Source organism: Lissotriton vulgaris, chromosome 5 (assembly GCF_964263255.1).
Source record: "Lissotriton vulgaris chromosome 5, aLisVul1.2, whole genome shotgun sequence".
Classification (NCBI taxonomy): domain Eukaryota; kingdom Metazoa; phylum Chordata; class Amphibia; order Caudata; family Salamandridae; genus Lissotriton; species Lissotriton vulgaris.
In genome coordinates this window covers 1,958,547,231-1,958,572,888 of record NC_141693.1, presented here as the reverse complement: position 1 = coordinate 1,958,572,888, position 25,658 = coordinate 1,958,547,231, and the positions used below count along the sequence as shown (strand labels likewise).

Here is a 25,658-nt window from a genome sequence, read left to right as displayed (position 1 = left end):
CAGAGAATATTCTGTGTGCCGTCCCCAGTATGCACTGACTTGATAGACATGGAGACGAGGGTTCTCAATGAAACAAGATTTAACTATTTGTGCACCAGGGAGAATCCATTTATATCTTTCAAATAACGATCATTAATAACTAGAGATGTCGAAAACTCAGACGCTTACACCTGAGACCAGGATGTCTGACAAACATCATTTATACTGATCTGACTCCTCCAACTCCAGTTGCTTTTTTATGTCAATGTTTGCAAAGAAATGTGCCCCTTCCAGCTGATGCATCACACCCAGGATGCAGGGGTGCAGTGTCACTCTCCCTCTCTATTTTGGGATTGATGCATATGCACATAGCCACAGGAACTATAGGCCAGACCATTGGTGTTGATGCTTTGACCTGACCAATGATATCTTGCTTGAGTAGGTTGTTTATTTCTTCGCCAAATTGTTTCTGAATCGTCTTGCCCCTTGGCATCTCCACATTTCTGTCTCTGACTGTCTAATTTCACAGGTAACATTTGGAAAATTGTTAATATTTTCTTTGGTCTTTCCTCTGGGATGCTTCCATTAGAGCCTGTCTTCCATTTTCATGACTTCAACTCTCAATGGCAAGATCTGACCCAGACATATTTTCTCTTCACAGAGATCAACGTCGCCCTCTGGGGTGTTGCCAGCCAATCAAGCACGCTGGATGATGAGGCTGTCGCGAGTCGGGCCATCGATGGGGATCTGGGGAGCGATTTCACACAGGGTGACTGCAGTTCCACCGAGTACAGCTTCAGCCCCTGGTGGAGAGTGGATCTACAGGTCACCTTGCCTGTAACTTCAGTGACCATCACCAACCCAGGAGGCAATGAGTCAACGAGAATCAACGGTGCTGCAATCCACATCGGGGACTGGCTGGGGATGAATGGCATCCAGAACACCAGGTAAGGGTGACTGAAACTAGCTTGTGATACAAACCATTAGCAATGGGCAGCACTAATAAACACTCTTCGTAGAGGATAGGATGCTCTAGTTTGACACAAGTTAGGAATCTATATCCAAAATGACTTGCCCTTCCTCACGGGCTGAGGGGTCGCTCCCAGTGTCCCTCCAGACATCTGGTATCCCAGCGTTTCTTGCCCTCTTACTGATTGCATTGCTCTGTGCCTGTGCTCAATTTATTGACACTCCGTGTTTGTGCTCGTTCGCTGCCTATTATCTGCATTGCATTGGCGCTCTGTGTTTGTGCTCATTTGATTAATTGCACTGGCGCTCTGTGTTTGTGCTCATTTGATTAATTGCACTGGCGCTCTGTGTTTGTGCTCATTTGATTAATTGTACTGGCGCTCTGTGTTTGTGCTCATTTGATTAATTGTACTGGCGCTCTGTGTTTGTGCTCATTTGATTAATTGTACTGGCGCTCTGTGTTTGTGCTCATTTGATTAATTACATTAGCGCTCTGTGTTTGCGCTCGATCGCTGCATTTTAATTCCAGTCCGCCTGCTTGTGCCATTGTGTCCGCTTCCCTAGCGTTACCAGCGCGTTTACCTGAAGCGCTCCGCTGTGCCTCCCCCCTCCGCCTCCATTTTGTTTGTTGTTCTCGTCGTCCTCGTGTGCCCGCCCCGCCTCCCAGCTGAGACGCCCTCCCACAGTCTTCAAATACCTCTTCTTCCCCTGCAAGCGCCGTGACTCGCTCCTTCCTCACGGGCTGAGGGGTCGCTCCCAGTGTCCCTCCTGACATCTGGTATCCCAGCGTTTCTTGCCCTCTTACTGATTGCATTGCTCTGTGCCTGTGCTCAATTTATTGACGCTCCGTGTTTGTGCTCGTTCGCTGCCTATTATCTGCATTGCATTGGCGCTCTGTGTTTGTGCTCATTTGATTAATTGCACTGGCGCTCTGTGTTTGTGCTCATTTGATTAATTGCACTGGCGCTCTGTGTTTGTGCTCATTTGATTAATTGTACTGGCGCTCTGTTTTGTGCTCAGTTGATTAATTGTACTGGCGCTCTGTGTTTGTGCTCATTTGATTAATTGTACTGGCGCTCTGTGTTTGTGCTCATTTGATTAATTACATTAGCGCTCTGTGTTTGCGCTCGATCGCTGCATTTTAATTCCAGTCCGCCTGCTTGTGCCATTGTGTCCGCTTCCCCAGCGTTACCAGCGCGTTTACCTGAAGCGCTCCGCTGTGCCTCCCCCCTCCGCCTCCATTTTGTTTGTTGTTCTCGTCGTCATCGTGTGCCCGCCCCGCCTCCCAGCTGAGACGCCCTCGCCCCTCCCCCTCCACCATCCATATATGACAGGAGTTCCCGCGCGCAGCGTCCACGCGCAGCGACTGCGCCCACTCCGCGCCGAAGGTGCGCCAAAGGTAAGCCCGTCTACGCCCGTCCGCGCCTGGACCGCGCCCAGCGCCAGACCCCCTGCCCCTCGCGCGGCCCAGCCCTCCCGCATTACCTACAATGCCGCCACCCTCCTAGCCCTCAACCCCGGTCGCGCCCCCAACTGCGTCCAAGCCGCTCCTGGACGCACCCATGGACCGTTCTCCTGCTTCTCCTGCAAATTTAGCTGCACCTACAACATCTCCGCTACGACCACACCACGGATTCCCGACCCCAACCACCTAGAATGCATCCTTCTCAACACCCGCTCGGTCCACAGGCACGCCATTGACCTCTGGAACCTACTAGACACCATCTCTCCCGACGTCGCCTTCCTAACGGAAACATGGATGAACGCTTCCTCCGCCCCTGACATCGCCATCGCTATCCCTGATGACTATAAGATCACTCGCAAGGACCGCACCGACCATACAGGAGGAGGAATCGCTATCGTCCACAAGAAATCCATCCGCATCTCCACCAGCTCCGACGCCAACCTCGCTAACTCCGAACACCTTCACTTCCAGATCCACATCGACCCCAAGACCACACTCAGAGGCACCCTCCTCTACAGACCACCAGGACCCCGCGCAAAATTCTGTGAAGACATCACGGACTTCATCACCCCACACGCGCTCTCCTCCAAAGACTACATCCTTCTGGGAGACCTCAACTTCCACCTCGAAAAGAGCAACGACCACAACACCACCACCCTCTTGGACAACCTCGCCAACCTCGGACTTAAACAACTGGTCACTTCCCCCACCCACATCGCAGGTCACACACTCGACCCCATCTTCACCTCCAGCAACCACGTCTCCTTCAGCCACACCACGGATCTCCTCTGGACTGACCACAGCTGCGTTCACTTCACCTACAACAAGCCTAAACCCATCATCCACCTCCAACCTACTCTACAAAGAAACTGGAACAAAATCACCACAGAGCAGATCTCCACATCACTCCTTCAAACCTCCCCAGCCCTCTCTTCTAACGCCAACGAAGCCGCCTCCAACCTCACCCTTTGGCTATCCAACACCGCCGACACCTTAGCACCACTGAAAATACGTCAACACAAACTTGGCATCAAGAAGGCCTCATGGTTCAACGACGACCTCAAGAAATCCAAGAAATTGTGCCGCTACCTTGAAAAGGCCTGGAAAAAAGACCCATCCACCAACAACAAGGACGCCTTCAAAAGCGCCATCCGTACTCACCACCAACTGATCCGAAAAGCCAAGAAAACAGCATTCAAAGATCGACTTGACAACAACGCCCATAACAGCAAGGAACTTTTCAACATCGTCAAGGAATTTTCCAACCCCTCAGCCAACTCCAACGACATCACCCCCTCTCAAACCCTCTGCGATTCCCTAGCCTCTTTTTTCCACAACAAGATTGCTGACATCCACAACAGCTTTGACAACCAAGCCGGAAGCCAACCCACCCTACCATCAACTGACCATCTTCCCCCCGTTAACACCCTTAACGCCTGGAACCCAATCTCCACGGAGGACACCATCCGCCTGATGAATTCCATCCACTCAGGATCCCCCACAGACCCATGTCCTCACCACATCTTCAACAAAGCGGACTCCGTCATAGCACCGCACCTCCGAGACGTCATCAACTGCTCCTTCAACTCCGCTACCTTCCCAGAAGACTGGAAACACGCTGAACTTACCGCCCTTCTGAAAAAACCAACAGCAGACCCCAATGAACTCAAAAACTACCGCCCCATCTCGCTTCTTCCATTCCCGGCAAAGTCATCGAGAAAGCTGTCAACAACCAGCTCGCCGCCTTCCTCGAAGCCAACAAATCACTCGACCCCTCACAATCTGGCTTCCGAGCAAAACACAGCACTGAGACCGCCCTCATCGCAGCAACAGACGACATTCGAACTCTACTGGACAATGGAGACACAGTCGCCCTCATCCTCCTCGACCTCTCTGCAGCCTTCGACACAGTCTGCCACAGCACCCTTTTACAACGCCTCAAAAACATCGGAATCCAAGGTATGGCACTGGAATGGATCACCTCGTTCCTCACCGGAAGAACCCAGAGAGTCCGCCTCCCACCATTCAAATCCGAGGCCTCCGAAATCATCTGCGGCGTACCACAAGGATCCTCACTCAGCCCCACCCTCTTCAACGTATACATGAGCCCCCTTGCGGCCATCGCCCGCCAACACAACCTCAACATCATCTCTTACGCGGATGACACTCAACTGATCCTATCTCTCACCAAGGACCCCAGCACCGCTAAAACTAACCTACACGAAGGAATGAAAGAAGTCGCCGAATGGATGAAACAAAGCCGTCTGAAACTGAACTCAGACAAAACAGAAGTCCTCATCTTAGGTAAATCCCCCTCTGCATGGGACGACTCCTGGTGGCCGGAAGCCCTCGGAAATGCACCCATCCCGACAGACCACGCACGGAACCTTGGCGTCATCCTGGATTCTTCACTCTCAATGAACAGACAAGTTAGCGCTGTATCCTCTTCCTGCTTTAACATTCTTCGCATGCTCAGAAAAACATTTCGCTGGATCCCCCCCGAAACAAGGAAAACAGTCACCCACGCTCTAATCACGAGCCGACTGGACTACGGTAACACCCTCTACGCAGGTACCACCGCTAAACTCCAGAAGAAACTACAACAAATCCAAAACGCCTCAGCCAGACTCATATTAGACATCCCACGCAACGAACACATCTCCGGTCACCTTAAAGACCTTCACTGGCTACCCGTCAATAAGAGGATCACCTTCCGACTGCTTACCCACGCACACAAATCACTCTACGACATCGGACCAGATTGCCTCAACTCTCGACTGTCCTTCTACACCCCCTCCCGCCAACTCCGCTCTTCCAGCCAAGCCTTCGCCACTGTACCTCGCATCAACAAGACCACCATGGGAGGCAGATCCTTCTCATACCTGGCTGCCAAAACATGGAACTCACTCCCCGCTTACCTTCGCCTCACCCAGAACCACCTAGCGTTCAGAAAGCAGCTTAAAACGTGGATATTTGACAAATAATCCACCTCCCCTTCCTAAGCGCCTTGAAACCCTCTGGGTATGTAGTGCGCTATATAAATGTTTTGACTTGACTTGACTTGACTTGCCCTTGAGGCATTTTGAAGCCTAGAGGAGCTGCCTTAGAATATGAAGATTTTTGCTTTTTCGTCATTAGCGATGTGCAGGTAACCTAATTCGAATGTCAATAGTGGTTTGCATATTTATTTTAAAAAGATGCTTAATTATGAGCGGGTCACACTATTTGTAGGGTAGGGTAGAACTCGAGGAGTTTCATAAAACTCAGCGATACTCCATGGAGTTCTGCCAATGTGCAGAAAAAATGCAGCTCGTGCTGCAATTTAGCCCTGGTAGCCAGAGCTGAGAAATAAATCAGCGCAAATGGCACCATGCATTGCACAAGAGTCTGTGCCCATTCAAGGTTATTTTGCTGCACTCCAGTCGAAAATCAGCTCCAGTGACAGCAAATCTCCTTGTGAAACAGCCGTCTGACCATGACCGTTCGCTCCTACCTGCGTTAGAAGAACTTGATAGGGGATGCCAAATGTTGCTTGCATTTTCTGGAGCCTCGCGAGAGGAAAATTCTGCCATGCGGCGATTGGCAGAATCTGGCCAGAGGTCCATGTTAAATAGTAATGCTGGGTAAGAAAAATTCTGCCAATGCCGTGGGCAGCACGAAACATTCCACTCACCCTTAATTATTTGGATGTGGTGCCTCCTTTAGAGTGTCTGCAAGCAAAGAATAAGAGATTCAAGAATAGAGAGAGGCACAGATGGATCGTCTGATGCCGAAGGAGGGTGAAAAAAGCTAATCCAGAAATAGGCATGGAGGGACAATTTGGGGAGCAATATGATTCGGAGGAAACAAAGAAATTGTCAACGATCATTCTCTCCCTGAGTACCATTGATCGAGATGACCAAGAAGTTGTACGACAGTGTGCATGCGCATTTGGATAGAAGAACTCGCCGCGTGATCAGAAGAGGGAGCCCCGGAACGCCGCATATAAGGTAAGTGCTTGTAATGTACTTTAACTGTATTTTTAAATTAATAGAAGCATGTAGAAGAGGCCCGAGGGAGGCGGGTGGCAGGCAACTTCGCTCCGTCCACGGAGTGTGCGAAGTGTTGCCTACTACGCCTATTTTGCAAAGTGCGACGTAGGCAACACTAAATACACTCCGTGGGCGGAGCATAGCACTGCGCCCAGGGTTAGTGCAAACGCACCCCGTGGCGTGTTTTAAGTTGGGAAATTAATTTTCTTTCAATACTGATGGTCCCTGAGGGCCAAAAAGCCCAGTACTGATCCTGAAGAATAATTCTAACCGTACTTACAGTAACTTCAATTTCCTTCCATAGGCTAACATTGACTTGTTTCACTTGAAAATTCTTCTAAGTGTGGAGTTTTGGAACTTTAAAATATTCCTATTAAATCAGCCAAACTACGAATTTCGATATACTCACCTGTTATCAGGAGAGACCTCAGTGCTGCATCTTTCAGCCCACTACTGATCCTGAAAATTATTTCTAACCATACTTACAGTAACTTGAATTTCCTTCCATAGGCTAACATTGACTGGTTTCACTTGGAAATTCTGCTGTGTGTGGAGTTTTGGAACTTAAAAAAATTCCTCTAAAATCAGCCAAACTAGGAATTCCGATTTACTCACCTGTTATCAGAAGAGTCCTCAGTGCTGCATCTTTCAGTCCACTACTGATCCTGAAAAGTAATTCTAAGCGTACTTACAGTAACTTGAATTTCTTCCATAGGCTAACATTGACTGGTTTCACTTGGAAATTCTTCTAAGTGTGGAGTTTTGGAACTTTAAAATATTCCTCTAAAATCAGCCAAACTACGAATTCCGATTTACTCACCTATTATCAGGAGAGACCTCAGTGCTGGATCTTTAAGCCCAGTACTGCTCCTCAAAAGTAATTTTAACCGTACTTACCAGTAACTTGAATTTCCTTCCATAGGATCATTGCCTGCTATATAAAATAAAAAAAATATATAAATTAATAAAAAAACAAATATTACAATTTCAATATTTTTAAAAACATTTTTTTTCAATTTATATTAAAAATATGTAATGTAATGTAATTTAAAAAATAAGATATCTAAAAATAAATAGTTTAAAACAATGTAGTAAATCAGTATAAAAAAATAGCAATTCATACATTTAAAAGTTATCATTTACAAAACCTTTGAAATTCACTGAAAAAACCATAGGTTTCAGCCATGTTATAGTTAGGAATTAGCATTTAAAAAACCTTAGAAATTCATTGAAAAAACCATAGGTTTCAGCCACGTTATAGTTAGGTATTAGCATTTAAAAAACCTTAGAAATTCACTGAAAAAACCATACGTTTCACACATGTTATAGTTAGCTGGACATTTTGCTCATACAAAACCATTGAAATTCCCCTGTTATAGTTAGTTCAGCTAACTATAACTCGCACGCGCCCAATGCACTGCTGATGATGTCACATATTACATCACTCATGACATGGTCAGTGACATCACTCATAACATCACTGATGGCAAGTCAAATCCCTACCAGTACGCAAGATACGACATCAACGATAATTGAAGCTAGAGGATTCGGTTTGGAACAGAAATCAATACAGACAACATTCAAACTTGAAATCTACATACAATCCAGTAACCCCCTATGATACAATTGATGTTTTCGAAGAAGCAGTGAAAAGAGAGCTAGGTATAATGAGGATGGGGATGGCATCACACATGGAAATGAACTTGACAAAAGGACAAAGAGAAGCGATACAACAATTGAAGAATGATCCGGACTTGGTATGTAAACCCCAGATAAGGGCTGAAATATTGTTTTAATGTCCCGAGAATTCTATGTTAAAGAGGCACTTCGGCAACTATCCGACATCACATGTTATGTGAAGATAACAAAGAATGAATATATTGCTAGCATTCATGAATATCATGAACTGATTCAGAAACGGGCAGATAGGAAAATGATCAATGATAATGAATTTAAATTTCTAACATGCCCATTTCCGACTACAGCTACTTTTAATCATTTGCCGAAACTGAACAAGGTCGCTATTAGACAACCAGGATGTCCAATAGTTTCCTCCATAGGTTCTTTGACTGAGGCTATGTCCCAATTCGTGGATCATTTTTTAGTTGACTTTGTACAGATGTTGCCTTCCTATACACGAGATTCCACACACTTCATCAACCGAACGAGGACCGAGGCCCATGTCAAAGCAATCCTATCCAACCATCTCCATTCTGCTAATATTTTAGACCCTTCGCAGAATGGCTTTCGACCTGGCTACAGCACTGAGACTGCGCTGCTCTCAATGGTCGATCACTTGCGAACTTTGGTTGATTCTGGTCAAACGGCAGCACTGGTGCTTCTTGACCTCAGTGCCGCGTTCGACACCGTCTCCCAAGCTGTTCTATTACAGCGTTTGGGTGAGGCAGGGGTCGACAACGTGGCACTTGAATGGTTCCGATCGTTTTTATCTGGTCGCACATTCAGGGTTACCACTCCTCCCTTTCAATCTAAACCCTATCCTATCGCCCAGGGTGTTCCGCAGGGGTCGGCTCTTAGCCCCACACTTTTCAATCTCTATGTGCAGCCTCTGGCTGCTGTCACCAAGCGTTGGAACCTGACTATGGTGTCCTACGCCGATGACATGCAGCTGGCAGTTGCAATAAGTGGGGCCTCCGACCTTGAGGCGGCTAAGTTCCGTGAGGGAATCAGCTCAGTGGCCCGTTGGATGACAGACAATTGCCTGCAATTGAACGCCAAAAAAACCGAGGTGCTCATTGTTGGCAGGCAGAGTCATCTCTGGGGTGATCATTGGTGGCCATCTGAGCTCGGCCCAACCCCTATCCCTGCCACTGAGGTTAAAAACCTAGGGGTCTAGTTGGAATCTAAACTTAGTTTTGTCTCTCACACTAAGAAAATCGCTGCCACGTGCTTCGGGACTCTTCGTAGGCTCAGACCCATTTTTAAATTCTTCGATGCTCCAACCAGACAGCTTATTGTACAAGCTACGATTTTGTCCAGGTTGGACTACGCAAGTTCCCTTTTGCTTGGAGCTAATCAGGCCGAACTTTCCAGACTTCAACGCGTTCAAAACGCTGCCGCCAGGGTTCTGGTAGGCTTGCCGAGATTCTGTTCAGCCAAAAAAACCATCTATAAACTCCATTGGCTCCCTGTTGCTCAGAGGATTAAGTTCAAGTCTCTCTGCCTTTTGTTTAAAATTCTGAAGCACTCCTCCCCTCCGATCTTGGAGCATTTTATCTCGCTGTATGTACCCCCACGGTCACTAAGATCCTCAGGACTCCATCTGGTCATAGTCCCGTGCTTCAAGAGGGCTAGGGCCGGTGGCCGCTCCTTCAGAGTGCTTGCTGCCAGGCTATGGAACTCTCTTCCTGTCCATATCCGCGCTATTGACGAACTTCTGGTTTTCTGGAAGGCCGTAAAAACCTTCCTTTTCCCTTCGGATTCCTAGAGTTGTTATGGTTGTGTCTTTGGTACTGCTTGTGTCCGGATTTTTGTCCATTATAGCGCCAGGTCCCCCCTTTGCTGGGGCAGCTGTGCGCTCTACAAATCCGGTTAACATAACATAACATAACATCAAGAGCATTATGGACATTCCTTGGGAGGAAGATTTGTTGATGATAGCTTTGGACATAACAAGCCTGTATACTGTAATTGAACACACTAAGGGCTTACAAGCTGTACATTATTTTTTGAGAGGCAGGTCATTGGAGTTAACGGAGCATAATAAAATGTTAATGGAATTTATCAGTTTCTGCCTATGTAATAACATCTTCCTCGTTGAGAAACAACATTATCGTAAAATATGCGGAACCGTGATGGGCACCTACTTCGCCCCCAGCGATGCAAATTTCTTTGTGGGCTGGTGGGAGAAGCAGGTAGCCTGGACGGACAAATATCAAAATTGGACCAAATGTGTCATTTCATGCCAAAGGTATATTGACGATTTATTTATTCTTTAGAAGGGTCCACAGAGAGAAGCCGAGGAATACATTCATGAATTGAATAACAATAATTTGAATTTACATTTTAGTGGACAGATCAGTAAGAAGGAGGTTCCCTTGCTAGACCTAAAAGTATTTATTCAACATGACAAGATATATACATCTTTATTTAGGAAGGAGACTGCCGGAAACTCGATAATAGAAACATCAAGTAGCCACCCCAGAAACTTAAAAAACAGCATACCATATGGGGAGCTTCTACACTTAAAAAGGAATTGCCCAAATATAGATGATTTCTATATTGCAGTGTATGAAGCTATTGATAGATTAAAGATACAGGGCTACTGTGAGAAACTCCTTTTGAAAATTCTAAGTAAGGTTGAAAAAATACCCAGACACTGTCTACTAAAAGACAAAACGCAGCCATCCAAAAGGGAGGATGAGGAATGCAGATGTATCACTACATTTTCAAGTGAAGCTGAGTCTCTAGGAAAAATATTGTGCAGAAATTGGCACATTCTTAAGACAGACCAAATAATAGGAAGGTCCGTACCTGATTATCCACGGATAACATATAGGCTGAGCCAGTCTCTGCGAGACCAATTAGTTAAAAGCCACTATGAACAAATACCATTTGTTACCAGAATTAGCAAGGTCACAGGATTTTTTTTCCATGCACAAAATGCAAGGCATGCGAGAACAGCCCAAAAGTTATGTCTTACAAAATTCCTGCAATGAGAAATCCTAAAACGATAACTAGATTTTTAATATGCAATACACCGTACAGCGTTTATTGTCTTTACTGTCATTGCACTGAAAAGTACATAGGAAATACCATACACCCTGCAAAAAAGAGAATTCTGGAACATACACGAGCAATAGAAAATAAAGACTTCTCATACCCTGTGTCACAACACTTTGCGCAACACCATAATAGTGACAGGAATCAGCTAACATTCTTTTGTTTGAGCCATGTACCTTTAAATGATCTTGGTGGAAATAGGGAACTCAAACTTAGAAGGTTAGAGTCAAGATACATATTTGATATGCAGACCGTAATCCCCGATGGCCTCAACACTGAGGAAGAACTTTTAATTCATCTAGGTTAAAGGGATGTATTTGGAATCTGTATTTATAGATTGTAATTGAAGATTGATATCTGGTTAATCAGTTGAGGAAAGAAATGTAAAAATATCTGCTGCATAAAAAGGCGCCTGAAAACTCAAAGAATCTAAAACCTCAATTTGAAATAGACCCGAAATATTGTTTTTGTAATTATAATGAATGCCCATCCAGGGCTCAATTTTGCTTAAAAGAGTGCGAGCGCAGAGGAAGATATTTTGAAATTTGCTATAATAATTCCTAAATGAAGAAGTTGGAATTATAGGACGGTTATGATTTACGCATTTAAAATGATTCATAAGCGCTCTTATATATATATTTTTTTTCTTGCACATGTAAATACTGATTTGCACAAATGAAAACCAAATTGGAAATGTATTTTATTAGTATTCAAAAACCAAGTATTAATATGACCCCATTCTTGTTTTATATACATTCTTTTGAAGAGAAGTCCTCTTTCTTTGCCATTGATTTACACAAAGTCAACATTGCTGGCGAACGTTTAAAATGGTGATTGAGTTGTATGCACCCTGTACACAGTAAGAAAAAGGTGGAGAACGCCGAAACGCGTCCTGTGTTTATATTAATAAACCATTTGGTGAAGAAAATACCTCATGAGTGTGGCCCGTTCTTTACCCGTACCGGGGATTGAAGCTGGAGCTATATATATATATATATATATACTCTCTGTCCCCCACTGGCCACCCCTGTTCGCATCCACACACTTGCGTATTACCACATAATTTAATATATCACCGATAACGAACAGCAACAGCATTTATGCTCACACTTTTAAGCCAGATAATTTGGGGGCCCCCCGCACATATCTCCGGAAGCAAGTCAACCCACGGTAAAACTATGCGAATAATTTCGCATTGAATCTTGCCCCTTAACTTCCATTTCCACACCGAACGTTCACGGTGTCATCATGGCATACATGTATTTAATTTAACGCGCTCTCCACTCACCTGAAAACATGCTCAGCCAGAGACACACTTACTCTGGAGTTACCTGGAACAGATCCACGAGGTTACAGATTGCAAAGCGACTAGACACTTTTAACATGCCGCTTAAAGAACTCTTCTATGTCTAAATCAACACACGTTTGACAGCAGGCTTCTCACTCACAGTCATTTACATTTTAGACACCGCAAAAGCTCCGATGTACAACTACTAATGACCCGCACACATAGCGGATACGTGTATATGTAAAGATGTATTTACAAACGTTTAAAATATTTTTGCTTTTATTATGTGTCACAATGACTTGCACAAATTCAAGAGCGCTTTAAACTCTTCTATGTTCACGGTCACATGTCGTTTTTGTCACATGGTTGTTCTACCAATTAACCAAAATGCACTAGTATAAATGTAGTTCACAATCATGGTGTAAGCAGATGTAGAGAACAAGGCGGTTTCATCCGCCGAAACGGGTCTGATTGCACGTATTGGTGAATAAAGAACCTTTGATTTCATCCACGGAGTCGGTGCCTGTTCTTCTTGAAACCTAAGCCAGGATTGGGAAATTACATTTAAGGCTATCTGGAGCCTTTCACACCGACCCTCCTCATTCAGGAGCACCCCATACAGCCAGAAAACCGAACTTTGGAGATTTTTCTTCCACACGAGGAATACGAGGGCCCCCCGCAGTGAAATTCAGATCTGGCAGACACTGCTTCCGCAACGCAACCGTGAGTAATCCTGATTCAGTGGTGGCCGGAGGGCTGACAGGGAGCTGGGGTCCCACGGGGCAGCGCGAGGGAGTGAGTGCAGAAGCCAATATCGCTTTGTCAAATATTCTAGCGGGAGAGGTAGTCCTTAGTGTGTAACGCGCCAGAAAGGCAGTGGATGTCAAAGGAGAGCACTCAATACCGATACAGCGATGTCAGCAGAATGGGATAAAGAACGTGAAGAGGCTGCTCTTGACATCTTCAAAGAGCAAGCTGAGCCAGCAACAACGCCAACAACAAGCGCTAGTACACAGCAGATACCCCGGGGAAATGAGACCAAGAAACTTCTGACTGAACTGGAAAAATTAAGAAAGACTGAAGTAGCTAAGTGGTGGGAGTGTACATCTTTCAAAAAATACCTAGATGTCGGCAGAGTACCCAGAGGCTTAAGAGTATTGGTAGCGCCCACTTATGAGGACCCTGACCCAGCAATGCTGCAGGACTGGGCAGATAATAGCGCGGAATCATCACGCAACATGCTGCGCATCCTGGTAAAGTATGCCACTTCAGACAGGGAGAAATTACTCCTAAAAATCAATTATGTCATGGAAGAGTTGGCAAAAGTATCAAACAAAGGAACTGGTCAAAAAAGGATTGGAAGATATCAATACCAGAGTACAGAAACTTGAAAGTACTATCAAAATTAGAAAAGCGGAAAAATTCCAGAGGGATAGAAATGACTATCAGCAAGGCAGAATCTACACCTTTGCAAGGAAATTTGACAACATACGAAGGCAGCAACTTTACGCCACAGGCGGCGCTCCCCCTTGCCCCCAAGTGCTGAGCGAATCAGAAGTAAGCTCAGGGGCAGAGTCAGAACCAGAGCCAGGAACTAATGCCAACACCAAAAAGACTATCCCAACACCAATGGATGAGTTCGCTTTTTTACGGATGGAACGACTAATGAGCCTAAGACCCAGAACGCGAAGAGGGGAGCAGAACACAAACATCCAAACCAATCGACCAGCAGAAGGAGGAAAAACAGACGCTGGGGCAGACATGGCACAAAGAACAAAAACCACATACAGACGCAACAGGAGACGATGAATACAGACACACCAACCACCAACACAGTCATAAATCTTTCATCAATGGAGCTAACATCCGAGGAAATAAAAACTTTTACTCTGGGACTTTCCTTTTGCAAAGAAACCCATTTTAACTATGCTGAAACAAGAATTGACCTTTATCAATTTACACGCAAACTGAAACTGCAAAAACGCTTCTCGTCACAAAAAGAGAAAACCCAAGAAAGCGGATGCTCAACAGATCCAATGGCTAACACGCACCCCATGAGAGTTGCAGACTTTGAGGCACTAAAGGACATCACAGAACTAGAAATGAACTTGGAAGATGGCAGTCTAACAAATACCCAAACAGGGGAACTGTCTAAATTCAAATTCACGCAACTGAGAAAAGTCCGTTCAGACCAAGATCCACGTTCTATCCCCCCATGCCCAGAGACAACATCGACATGTTTGCGGACAAAGTAGTAAATGACCTCAAGGAATTGGCTATCTTGAGCAGCAACAACTTTAACAAAAACACCAACAACCGGAGAAAAAAATATGATACACTAATGGAAAAGCTGAAACAAAGACCTGACATTGTGGTCCGTAATGAGGACAAAGGAGGAAACCTAGTACTATGGCCCTTAGAGATGTACGAGAAAGAGGCCTTGCTTTAATTACAAGACAGAGAATGCTATATCAGAACCAGCAGTACAAACATCTACAATATCAATGAGAGATACCACGCCTGTCTCTACAGCTGGAGAGGGAAAGGACTTATCTCAAAACAAGAGCTAGAATTCCTAAAAAATGACTATCCAATCACACCGCAGTTGTATCTAATCCCTAAAATCCACAAAAACCCCAGCTGCCCACCAGAAAGACCTATAATCTCTCCTATTGGCAGTCTCTTTGAAAACACGAGCAAATACATTGACTACTTCCTCCAACCCATAGTAAGAACATTGCCAGCCTACCTTCAGGACACTGGGGTTTTTTTGAATTGTATGTATGATTATGTTTGGGAACAAGATTTCTGTTTTGTCACCTTAGATGTCCAGAGCTTATACACAAGCATCAGACATAAAGATGGTTTGAAAGCAATGCAACATTTTCTTGGTAATAGAGATATAACTCTCTTTCAACACACACTGATGTTGTTACACATGGCAGAGTGGTGCCTGGAGAACAATACCTTTACATACAAGAAGCTCCTGTACAAGCAAATACAGGGGACAGCCATAGGTACTTGCTTCGCCCCCAGCTATGCTAATTTGCATATGGGCTGGTGGGAGGAGCAAGTACTCATGTCCCAACACCATGACGCAATTACCAACAATGTTGTTTTGTACAGACGTTACATAGATAACATTTTCATCTTATGGCGAGGTACAGAAGAAAGCGCCCTGCAATTCTCCAGAGACATAAATATTAACAACTTGAACTTGAAATTCACATGCACAGCCAGCAAGGAGAGCATTACCTTCTTAGACCTTGAAGTTTTTCATGAGGGAGGCAAAATACAGACCCGCACCCACAGAAAAGAAACTGCAGGGAACACCATTTTGCACTCAACAAGCTTTCATCCCTCAAGCCGTAAAGAAAGCATCCCTTATGCTGAATGCATAAGGATGAAAAGAAATTGCAGCTTACAAAAAGACCTCAACAAAAGTACTGATAACCTCTGCACCAGACTCAAGGAAAGAGGTTATAGTTCGACCACCTTGAATAAAGCAAGGCTCAAGAGTGAGCGCCTGGACAGGTCGGTCTTGCTCCAAAAAAGCCAAAAATAGCTAGTGTTAGAACTGGCTATTTCTGGTAGGCTAAGGCTGACGCCAAAGCTAGGCAGAAACCACCATTCTAGTCAGGGCAAGGAAGTCACACGCCAAGATAACCCCTGCTCACCCCCTTGGTAGCTTGGCTCAAGCAGAAAGGCTAAACTCGGAGGCAATGTGTAAAGCATTTGCGCCAGCGCACAACAGCAACAACATACTAGGCCCACCACAAATGAGACTCGACACAAGGTTATTATAAAAATAACTTTTGTATTGTAAAAACATATCAGATAAAATCACACATATACATTGTGCCAACTGGCACGGGCAATATTCACAGGGATTATGTACACCAGACAGGGCCACATGGGCGCCTGTCAGAATCAGATATAGTACTTATAGATAAACTGTAGAATATAAAATCACTTCTAGAATAAAGAATAAATGTAACATAAAATAATAATCACAGATAACAACCAGTAACGACTGGTAACAGGAACCAGGACCTTACTAGGACCACCTGTACTAAAAAAGAAGAACCACCTAAGTATCACACAGCATTTAGGGGTCTCAGAAAGAATACATTACTCATGACGCAATAAACCTACATTCAGAGGAGTAGAAAAGACAACCACCTAAGTATCACTCAGCATTTAGGGGTCTAGGAAAGAACACATTACCCATGATGCATAAATATACATTCAGAGGAGTAGTAAAGGGAAACACATGATGCATAAACCTACACATTCAGCGGTGTTGAGAATAAGGCACATGATGCATCACAAACACATTCAGAGGTGCAACGCTAGGAGACACATGACGCCTTAAACATTCAGAGGTGCAGCGCAGGAAAGAAAGACACATGATGCCTAAAACATTCAGAGGTGCAGCGCAGGGAAAAGGAAGACACATGATGCCTAAAAACATTCAGAGGTGCCAGAACAATACAATAGCGCAAAAATCACATGATGCCTAAAAACATTCAGAGGTGCAGGAATAACACATGATGCAAGCAAACAGATTCAGAGGTGCAATAACCATACAATTGCACAAAAACTCACATAAGCCACTACCTGTGGCAGTCCCAAGGCCAACTGTCCTTGTTGGGGCTAAGACGCCCTGAGTCTCAATGTCAGGGTGCGCTGCCATGCAGCGCCAGTCTCAAGAAAAGAAAGCCTAAACGTAGCAGCTGGCACTAAGTGCTGCGCAGCTGTGAAGGCCTGGCACCACTGTGCCCTCTCTGTCCCACACAGGGACTCTCTCCTGAAATTGCTCCTAAACGGTGCAGCTGCCCACTAATTGCTGGGCAGCTGGAGAATTTCAAAACTGCGCCAGGGCCCTCACTGACCCTTAGGCGCAAACTGCGCCACTGCTGGAGCCAAACAGGCTCTGTCACCAACCACGTTGGAGCCACACAGGCTCTGAAAACGACAATGGTGCTTTCACTGGCACTAGAACTACACAAGCCCAGGAGGGGACGGGCATCGACAATATGCCCCGAGGTGTCCCGGTAGCCATCTAGGCTCCTTAAACAAATATGGCCTGCGTTGGAGCCACACGGGGCTCAAAAAGAAAACATGCCTCACTGTTGGAGCTCCTCTCGGGGGACTCAGTAACCTTTCCCCCCAAGAGCCCTCTCAGGGCTTCACACACCATTGTGGGCATTTGGAGCCTCAAGTAGGCATGGGCGGAAAATCCGTTCCGCTCGCGGATTTTGCGGATTTTCGGGAAATCCGCAATCCGCGAGATTTGCGAATCTCCCGCAAAATCCGCAAATCCGCGAGCAGCGGATTTTGCTCGCACTGCTCGCACTGTTCGCGTGAGTTCGCGTGAGTTCGCGCCCCGCGAATAAGTGCAAAATTGCAGAAATACGATTTTAGCAAAACTGAAAGTAACTACTTACCAGGTTCAAAAGTTCAGGCTCATCATTAGTAGCCATTTCCTGTAGTGCTTCCTGAGGGGCCCCTCCAGAGTTCAGTTGCCAGTTGAAACTATTATGTGACCCTGCTCTGAACCTCAGAATAGTTACACATATGCCACAAAGGTCCTGAATTACAGCTAAGGGAGACAAGCAGGAGCCAGGCTGGAAGTTAAAATCCATTAATCAGCCCCTAATTCATAATTGTCAGTTGGGGCAGGGCAGGTGTTGTAACTAATTTTGCAACAATGAAAGCACTTAGCAAGTGCAAAAGATCACTAATCAGGGCGCACTAAGGAAGCAGGTGCCAGCTAAAAAAATATTCTGTGACACATTAATCAGCCCCAAATTAATTCAGGTCACTTGAGGCAGGGAAGGTGTGCTTTGCTGAAAATAATGTACACTGGACAACCAGAGGGTGTGGTGATGAAACAGAGGGTGGCATGGGTGGGCCAGAGGGTGGCATGAGTAGTCAGAGAGTGGCAGTGGTGACAGAGAGTGGCAGTGATGAAGAAGAGTGTCCTAAACAGGCTGGACACGTAGAAACAACAAGTTCGCGAAACTTGCGACCCGACAGGTAAGTTCGAAGTTTGCGAAAGTGTACAAAACCCTCGCGAACTGGCAGAAACACGGGCGAACACAAAAAAAAAAAAAATCCGCAAATTCGCGGGAATTCGCGGATTTTGCGGATTGCGAATCCGCAAATCCGCAAAATTCACGAACGCGAGATCCGCAAAATTCGCTCATGCTTAGCCTCAAGCTCTGTTGAACGTTGGGGCGGCCCACTGCCATCTGGGGCCCCCTACCTCCACTCTCACCCATGGGCCGCTCTCCGGCACCAACAGCAGCCGCATGGAGCCCGCCCAGCCCTCAAAACTCACCGGGCTGTCTCCTGTGCAGGGCTCTTCCGGACGGCGGCTTCTCTGCTGGGCGGCGGCTTCACCCGGGCCCCCCTCCTGGGACCCGGGGCTCCTCCTCACATCACGGGGCTCCCCCAGCTCATGGGAGCCCCGCAACACTTCTTCTTTCCCTCCTCTCGGGTGCCGGCGGCGAGTGCGAGACTCCTCTCGCAAAACCGGAAGTCCCGCCCGCCGCCAGGCAAAACATCGCCTGACTTCCTGGTCTGAGGGCCGCCAATGGCAGCGCGGCCCCAGGCAGAGAGGCGGGCGCAGCGCCTCCACCACGATCTCCAGGCCAGCGGCGGTGATACACGGGGCAATGCCGGGTGGGCTCCGGTTTCAAATATCAATATAAGTCGAGGTGGGCACTCGATTGAGGGGCATGAAAGTCGGCAACATAGCGGAGTGGGCTCCCGCGTCGCTCCCCACACAAAATGCGGGCCAATGCACCGGCTGTGCACAAAAGCGCTCCCCAGCGCTAGGACAAACAATAAAGCGCTCTCAAGCGCTTGGGGGAAATAAAGCGCTCCAAAGCGCTAGAAAACAGGCAGAGCGCTCCCAGGTGCTCAGGGGGAAGCACAGCGCTTCCAGGCGCTAGAAATACAACTCAAGCGCCCTCCACAGGAAAATGCAGCTTCTCCATGCTGCAAAGGTCCCAGAGATTCCCAGGGGGCAAAGCCAAGTCCCCCCCCCCCATCAGCCCAGCAAGGCAGAGGGGTCCCCCAGGAGCCCAGGAAAGTCCATCAGAGGTGATGGGGCTGGCCAGGGCCCAGGGATTCCCCTGAACCCAAGCAGCAGCACGCCCCTGGCAGATTCAAGTCAGAAAACAAGAACAAATTGGAAGGGGACACAGCCCCTTCTTATACACAGAAAAGTCTTTGAAGTCTTTGTGTAGGCAGTGTGAGAACCAGCTAGAACTGGTTATAGGGAAGTCCTGTCAGTATCAGGGACAGAGGAGACAGTCAATCCACAAGCAGGCCCAGGCACTCCTGACCCAGGCTCACCAGCCAATCACACGCCAGACACAAATTACACAAATATGCCAACTTCTAAAAGTGGCACTTCTAGACTAGACACACTCATGCCGCATATACCATTACGCAGCATTCAATCTCACGAGTTCGCACATATCAAACTCGCCCCTGCACTCCCCACACATCAGGAACTACCATGGGCATACATATTACCCATTCATTACTATGGGAGGGCAGGTCACTCACCACACATACACAGAGAGCTCAAGCACTTTACACTCTACCACAGTGAAAAAGTGCGCAGAGGCCTAAACTCACCAACACCAGGTCACAGAAACAGGTTAGGAAAAAGCAAAAAGTCTCATAGTGAACCTGCCTAAAGGGCCGGGTCCAACACAACCCATTTCCAGCCAAAACGCAGGGTAGACCAATCACTCCACTGATGGGCTTCACTGCTTTGGGCGACAAAGCACGGACACGGGCCCGCACAGCAGGGACACCTTCCGGTTCTACGCCACTCTGAACCTACATGGTTTCCTCCAAACAAGAACTCTCGGACACAACTAGGATACCCCACTGGTACTCCCTAGTCATCCATGGCCAAGACCAGGCCCTAGGCCATCTAAATATCACAGGTCCTAACCAATCCACAGAGCGGGGGGTAGTAACCCCTGGCACACAATAGCCATTCTCCACTCTCTCTCAGTGTAGCTACAACACCACTGATCCAACAACCTAGGGTCCACACCCCCAGGCTGACCAGAGGTCACTGGAAACTATTCCACTTCTGAGGTACAAACCACACAGCACCGTTCCTCTTCAAGCAGGTGGGGGGACACAGCACACAGCAAAGTCCCCTGTCCTCTACCTTAGTGGAAACAACAAACTGCAGGTGAGCCCAGAACACACAGCAAGGGCAGCCCCCTCAGTCTCTTCAGCTGATCCACTTTGGCAGAGATTCCTCTTGACCTAGAAGTTTCCTAATCTCCCAACCTAAGATCTAAACCCTCAGGTTGCACCGGGGTCAGAAGTAAGGACACCGTCCCTCTGCACCCCCTTCCAGTTCCATGACTACAGGCCCAGTATGTCTCAGGCTAGACAGAGCAAACGCCAGCTGCGTATCAGCGACACACTCTCCTCCAATATTCCCTATCACAGGGTGATTCTCAGTATGTCCCAGGCTAGACAGAGCGCACACCAGCGGCGTATCAGTGACACACTTTCCTTCAGTACTCCTTCCAGGTCAGGCCACAACCCCAACCTGGCTTTCCCCCCTCCTCGGGGAACGACCTCCAGAGGCCCCACAAATGGTCAAGCACTCTAGACGGTCAAATGCTCAGCCAGCCAGGACTTCTGCACCCTCCACTTAGGAGCGGTACTGCCCAACACTAGGACCGCCGGAGTTCTGGTTACAGACACTCCCCGTCCTCTAGACACAGGAAGATCCTCCTCAAATGACCTATGTACAGCTTAGGCCCCTGACCTGGCGCTCCCTTAGGGAACCCTCCAGGCCCTGAGATAGGGTTTCGGGCCAACGTGGGACACAACGTCCCACACTCACTCCGCCTCCACTGAGACAGGGCGTGAGCCCCTACACCCCTACCATACTACTGGGACCTAGCTGGGTTACACATGAACCTCTTCCCCTTCACAGGATCATCAGATACACAAGCCACAACTTTTAGAATCACTCCCTAATGCCTCTGCAAGACATCTAGCACACCGCCAGACATCCACCTTCTTGTCCAGTGCCTCTGCAGGACTTCCTGCACACCACCAGAGGTACACCTCATGTGCAAGCTCCTTAAAAAAACCTCACACCAACTCCTCCAGTTCAAGACACCACTCATCCACACACTCCCCTTCCAGACTGGTGAGACAGTTCCTCACTGCCTCTGACTCACAACCTGTACCCCTCTTACTGAGCACCAGGCACCATACTCTGGGAACTGGGAATGGGACTTCACATGCACTGGACACATTTAAGCTGCCACCACTGGATCCTACCATACTGGGGAATCCAGACACACACACTAAACTCAGGGGATAACCACCCTCCCAAGCTAGTCATTTCTCCTCCACACTCCCTTTCTTCAATCTACCCACACAGGGACAGGACCAGGGATGGGCACTGGACCCAGCAAGGGATTCCTAATCTATGGGAACCTCCCCCTCTACTGGCGTCCCGCCCTGTCAATTTCTCTCATCTGCCACTAAACATAAAGCGCAGAAACACATTTCAAAATGACACTCTTGAGGAAACACAAAAATCAAAAACAATAATCCCAAACATGTGACTATCTATAAACTGCAGAGTTTTGTAATGTAGCCAGCTGTCGCTGTGGCACTGCGCAAACACAAGTCCAAATCCCACCGCTGCCACCAATGTTAGAACTGGCTATTTCTGGTAGGCTAAGGCTGACGCCAAAGCCAGGCAGAAACCACCATTCTAGTCAGGGCAAGGAAGTCACACGCCAAGATAACCCCTGCTCACCCCTTGGTAGCTTGGCTCAAGCAGTAAGGCTAAACTCGGAGGCAATGTGTAAAGCATTTGCGCCAGCGCACAACAGCAACAACATACTAGGCCCACCACAAAAGAGACTCCACACAAGGTTATTATAAATATAACTTTTGTATTGTAAAAACATATCAGATAAAATCACACATATACATTGTGCTAACTGGCACGGGCAATATTCACAGGGATTATGTACACCAGACAGGGCCACATGGGCGCCTGTCAGAATCAGATATAGTACTTCTAGATAAAATGTAGAATATAAAATCACTTCTAGAATAAAGAATAAATGTAACATAAAATAATAATCACAGATAACAACCAGTAACCACTGGTAACAGGAACCAGGACCTTACTAGGACCACCTGTACTAAAAAAGAAGAACCACCTAAGTATCACACAGCATTTAGGGGTCTAAGAAAGAATACATTACTCATGATCCAATAAACCTACATTCAGAGGAGTAGAAAAGACAACCACCTAAGCATCACTCAGCATTTAGGGGTCTAGGAAAGAACACATTACCCATGATGCATAAATATACATTCAGAGGAGTAGTAAAGGGAAACACATGATGCATAAACCTACACATTCAGCGGTGTTGAGAATAAGGCACATGATGCATCACAAACACATTCAGAGGTGCAACGCTAGGAGACACATGACGCCTTAAACATTCAGAGGTGCAGCGCAGGAAAGAAAGACACATGATGCCTAAAACATTCAGAGGTGCAGCGCAGGGAAAAGGAAGACACATGATGCCTAAAAACATTCAGAGGTGCCAGAACAATACAATAGCGCAAAAATCACATGATGCCTAAAAACATTCAGAGGTGCAGGAATAACACATGATGCAAGCAAACAGATTCAGAGGTGCAATAACCATACAATTGCACAAAAACTCACATAAGCCACTACCTGTGGCAGTCCCAAGGCCAACTGTCCTTGTTGGGGCTAAGACGCCCTGAGTCTCAATGTCAGGGTGCGCTGCCATGCAGCGCCAGTCTCAAGAAAAGAAAGCCTAAACGTAGCAGCTGGCACTAAGTGCTGCGCAGCTGTGAAGGCCTGGCACCACTGTGCCCTCTCTGTCCCACACAGGGACTCTCTCCTGAAATTGCTCCTAAACGGTGCAGCTGCCCACTAATTGCTGGGCAGCTGGAGAATTTCAAAACTGCGCCAGGGCCCTCACTGACCCTTAGGCGCAAACTGCGCCACTGCTGGAGCCAAACAGGCTCTGTCACCAACCACGTTGGAGCCACACAGGCTCTGAAAACGACAATGGTGCTTTCACTGGCACTAGAACTACACAAGCCCAGGAGGGGACGGGCATCGACAATATGCCCCGAGGTGTCCCGGTAGCCATCTAGGCTCCTTAAACAAATATGGCCTGCGTTGGAGCCACACGGGGCTCAAAAAGAAAACATGCCTCACTGTTGGAGCTCCTCTCGGGGGACTCAGTAACCTTTCCCCCCAAGAGCCCTCTCAGGGCTTCACACACCATTGTGGGCATTTGGAGCCTCAAGTAGGCATGGGCGGAAAATCCGTTCCGCTCGCGGATTTTGCGGATTTTCGGGAAATCCGCAATCCGCGAGATTTGCGAATCTCCCGCAAAATCCGCAAATCCGCGAGCAGCGGATTTTGCTCGCACTGCTCGCACTGTTCGCGTGAGTTCGCGTGAGTTCGCGCCCCGCGAATAAGTGCAAAATTGCAGAAATACGATTTTAGCAAAACTGAAAGTAACTACTTACCAGGTTCAAAAGTTCAGGCTCATCATTAGTAGCCATTTCCTGTAGTGCTTCCTGAGGGGCCCCTCCAGAGTTCAGTTGCCAGTTGAAACTATTATGTGACCCTGCTCTGAACCTCAGAATAGTTACACATATGCCACAAAGGTCCTGAATTACAGCTAAGGGAGACAAGCAGGAGCCAGGCTGGAAGTTAAAATCCATTAATCAGCCCCTAATTCATAATTGTCAGTTGGGGCAGGGCAGGTGTTGTAACTAATTTTGCAACAATGAAAGCACTTAGCAAGTGCAAAAGATCACTAATCAGGGCGCACTAAGGAAGCAGGTGCCAGCTAAAAAAATATTCTGTGACACATTAATCAGCCCCAAATTAATTCAGGTCACTTGAGGCAGGGAAGGTGTGCTTTGCTGAAAATAATGTACACTGGACAACCAGAGGGTGTGGTGATGAAACAGAGGGTGGCATGGGTGGGCCAGAGGGTGGCATGAGTAGTCAGAGAGTGGCAGTGGTGACAGAGAGTGGCAGTGATGAAGAAGAGTGTCCTAAACAGGCTGGACACGTAGAAACAACAAGTTCGCGAAACTTGCGACCCGACAGGTAAGTTCGAAGTTTGCGAAAGTGTACAAAACCCTCGCGAACTGGCAGAAACACGGGCGAACACAAAAAAAAAAAAAATCCGCAAATTCGCGGGAATTCGCGGATTTTGCGGATTGCGAATCCGCAAATCCGCAAAATTCACGAACGCGAGATCCGCAAAATTCGCTCATGCTTAGCCTCAAGCTCTGTTGAACGTTGGGGCGGCCCACTGCCATCTGGGGCCCCCTACCTCCACTCTCACCCATGGGCCGCTCTCCGGCACCAACAGCAGCCGCATGGAGCCCGCCCAGCCCTCAAAACTCACCGGGCTGTCTCCTGTGCAGGGCTCTTCCGGACGGCGGCTTCTCTGCTGGGCGGCGGCTTCACCCGGGCCCCCCTCCTGGGACCCGGGGCTCCTCCTCACATCACGGGGCTCCCCCAGCTCATGGGAGCCCCGCAACACTTCTTCTTTCCCTCCTCTCGGGTGCCGGCGGCGAGTGCGAGACTCCTCTCGCAAAACCGGAAGTCCCGCCCGCCGCCAGGCAAAACATCGCCTGACTTCCTGGTCTGAGGGCCGCCAATGGCAGCGCGGCCCCAGGCAGAGAGGCGGGCGCAGCGCCTCCACCACGATCTCCAGGCCAGCGGCGGTGATACACGGGGCAATGCCGGGTGGGCTCCGGTTTCAAATATCAATATAAGTCGAGGTGGGCACTCGATTGAGGGGCATGAAAGTCGGCAACATAGCGGAGTGGGCTCCCGCGTCGCTCCCCACACAAAATGCGGGCCAATGCACCGGCTGTGCACAAAAGCGCTCCCCAGCGCTAGGACAAACAATAAAGCGCTCTCAAGCGCTTGGGGGAAATAAAGCGCTCCAAAGCGCTAGAAAACAGGCAGAGCGCTCCCAGGTGCTCAGGGGGAAGCACAGCGCTTCCAGGCGCTAGAAATACAACTCAAGCGCCCTCCACAGGAAAATGCAGCTTCTCCATGCTGCAAAGGTCCCAGAGATTC

General features: G+C 47.6%; 1 protein-coding gene across 1 annotated transcript in view; it reads left to right on the top strand.

The window, feature by feature from the left end:
- Positions 1-25,658, top strand: part of LOC147717869 (uncharacterized) — a 238,819-nt gene that overhangs the window by 42,251 nt on the left and 170,910 nt on the right. Inside the window, exon 4 of the mRNA XM_086920577.1 lies at positions 641-926. Coding sequence (XP_086776703.1) covers positions 641-926 — 286 coding nt within the window. The remainder of the gene's footprint in view (positions 1-640; positions 927-25,658) is intronic.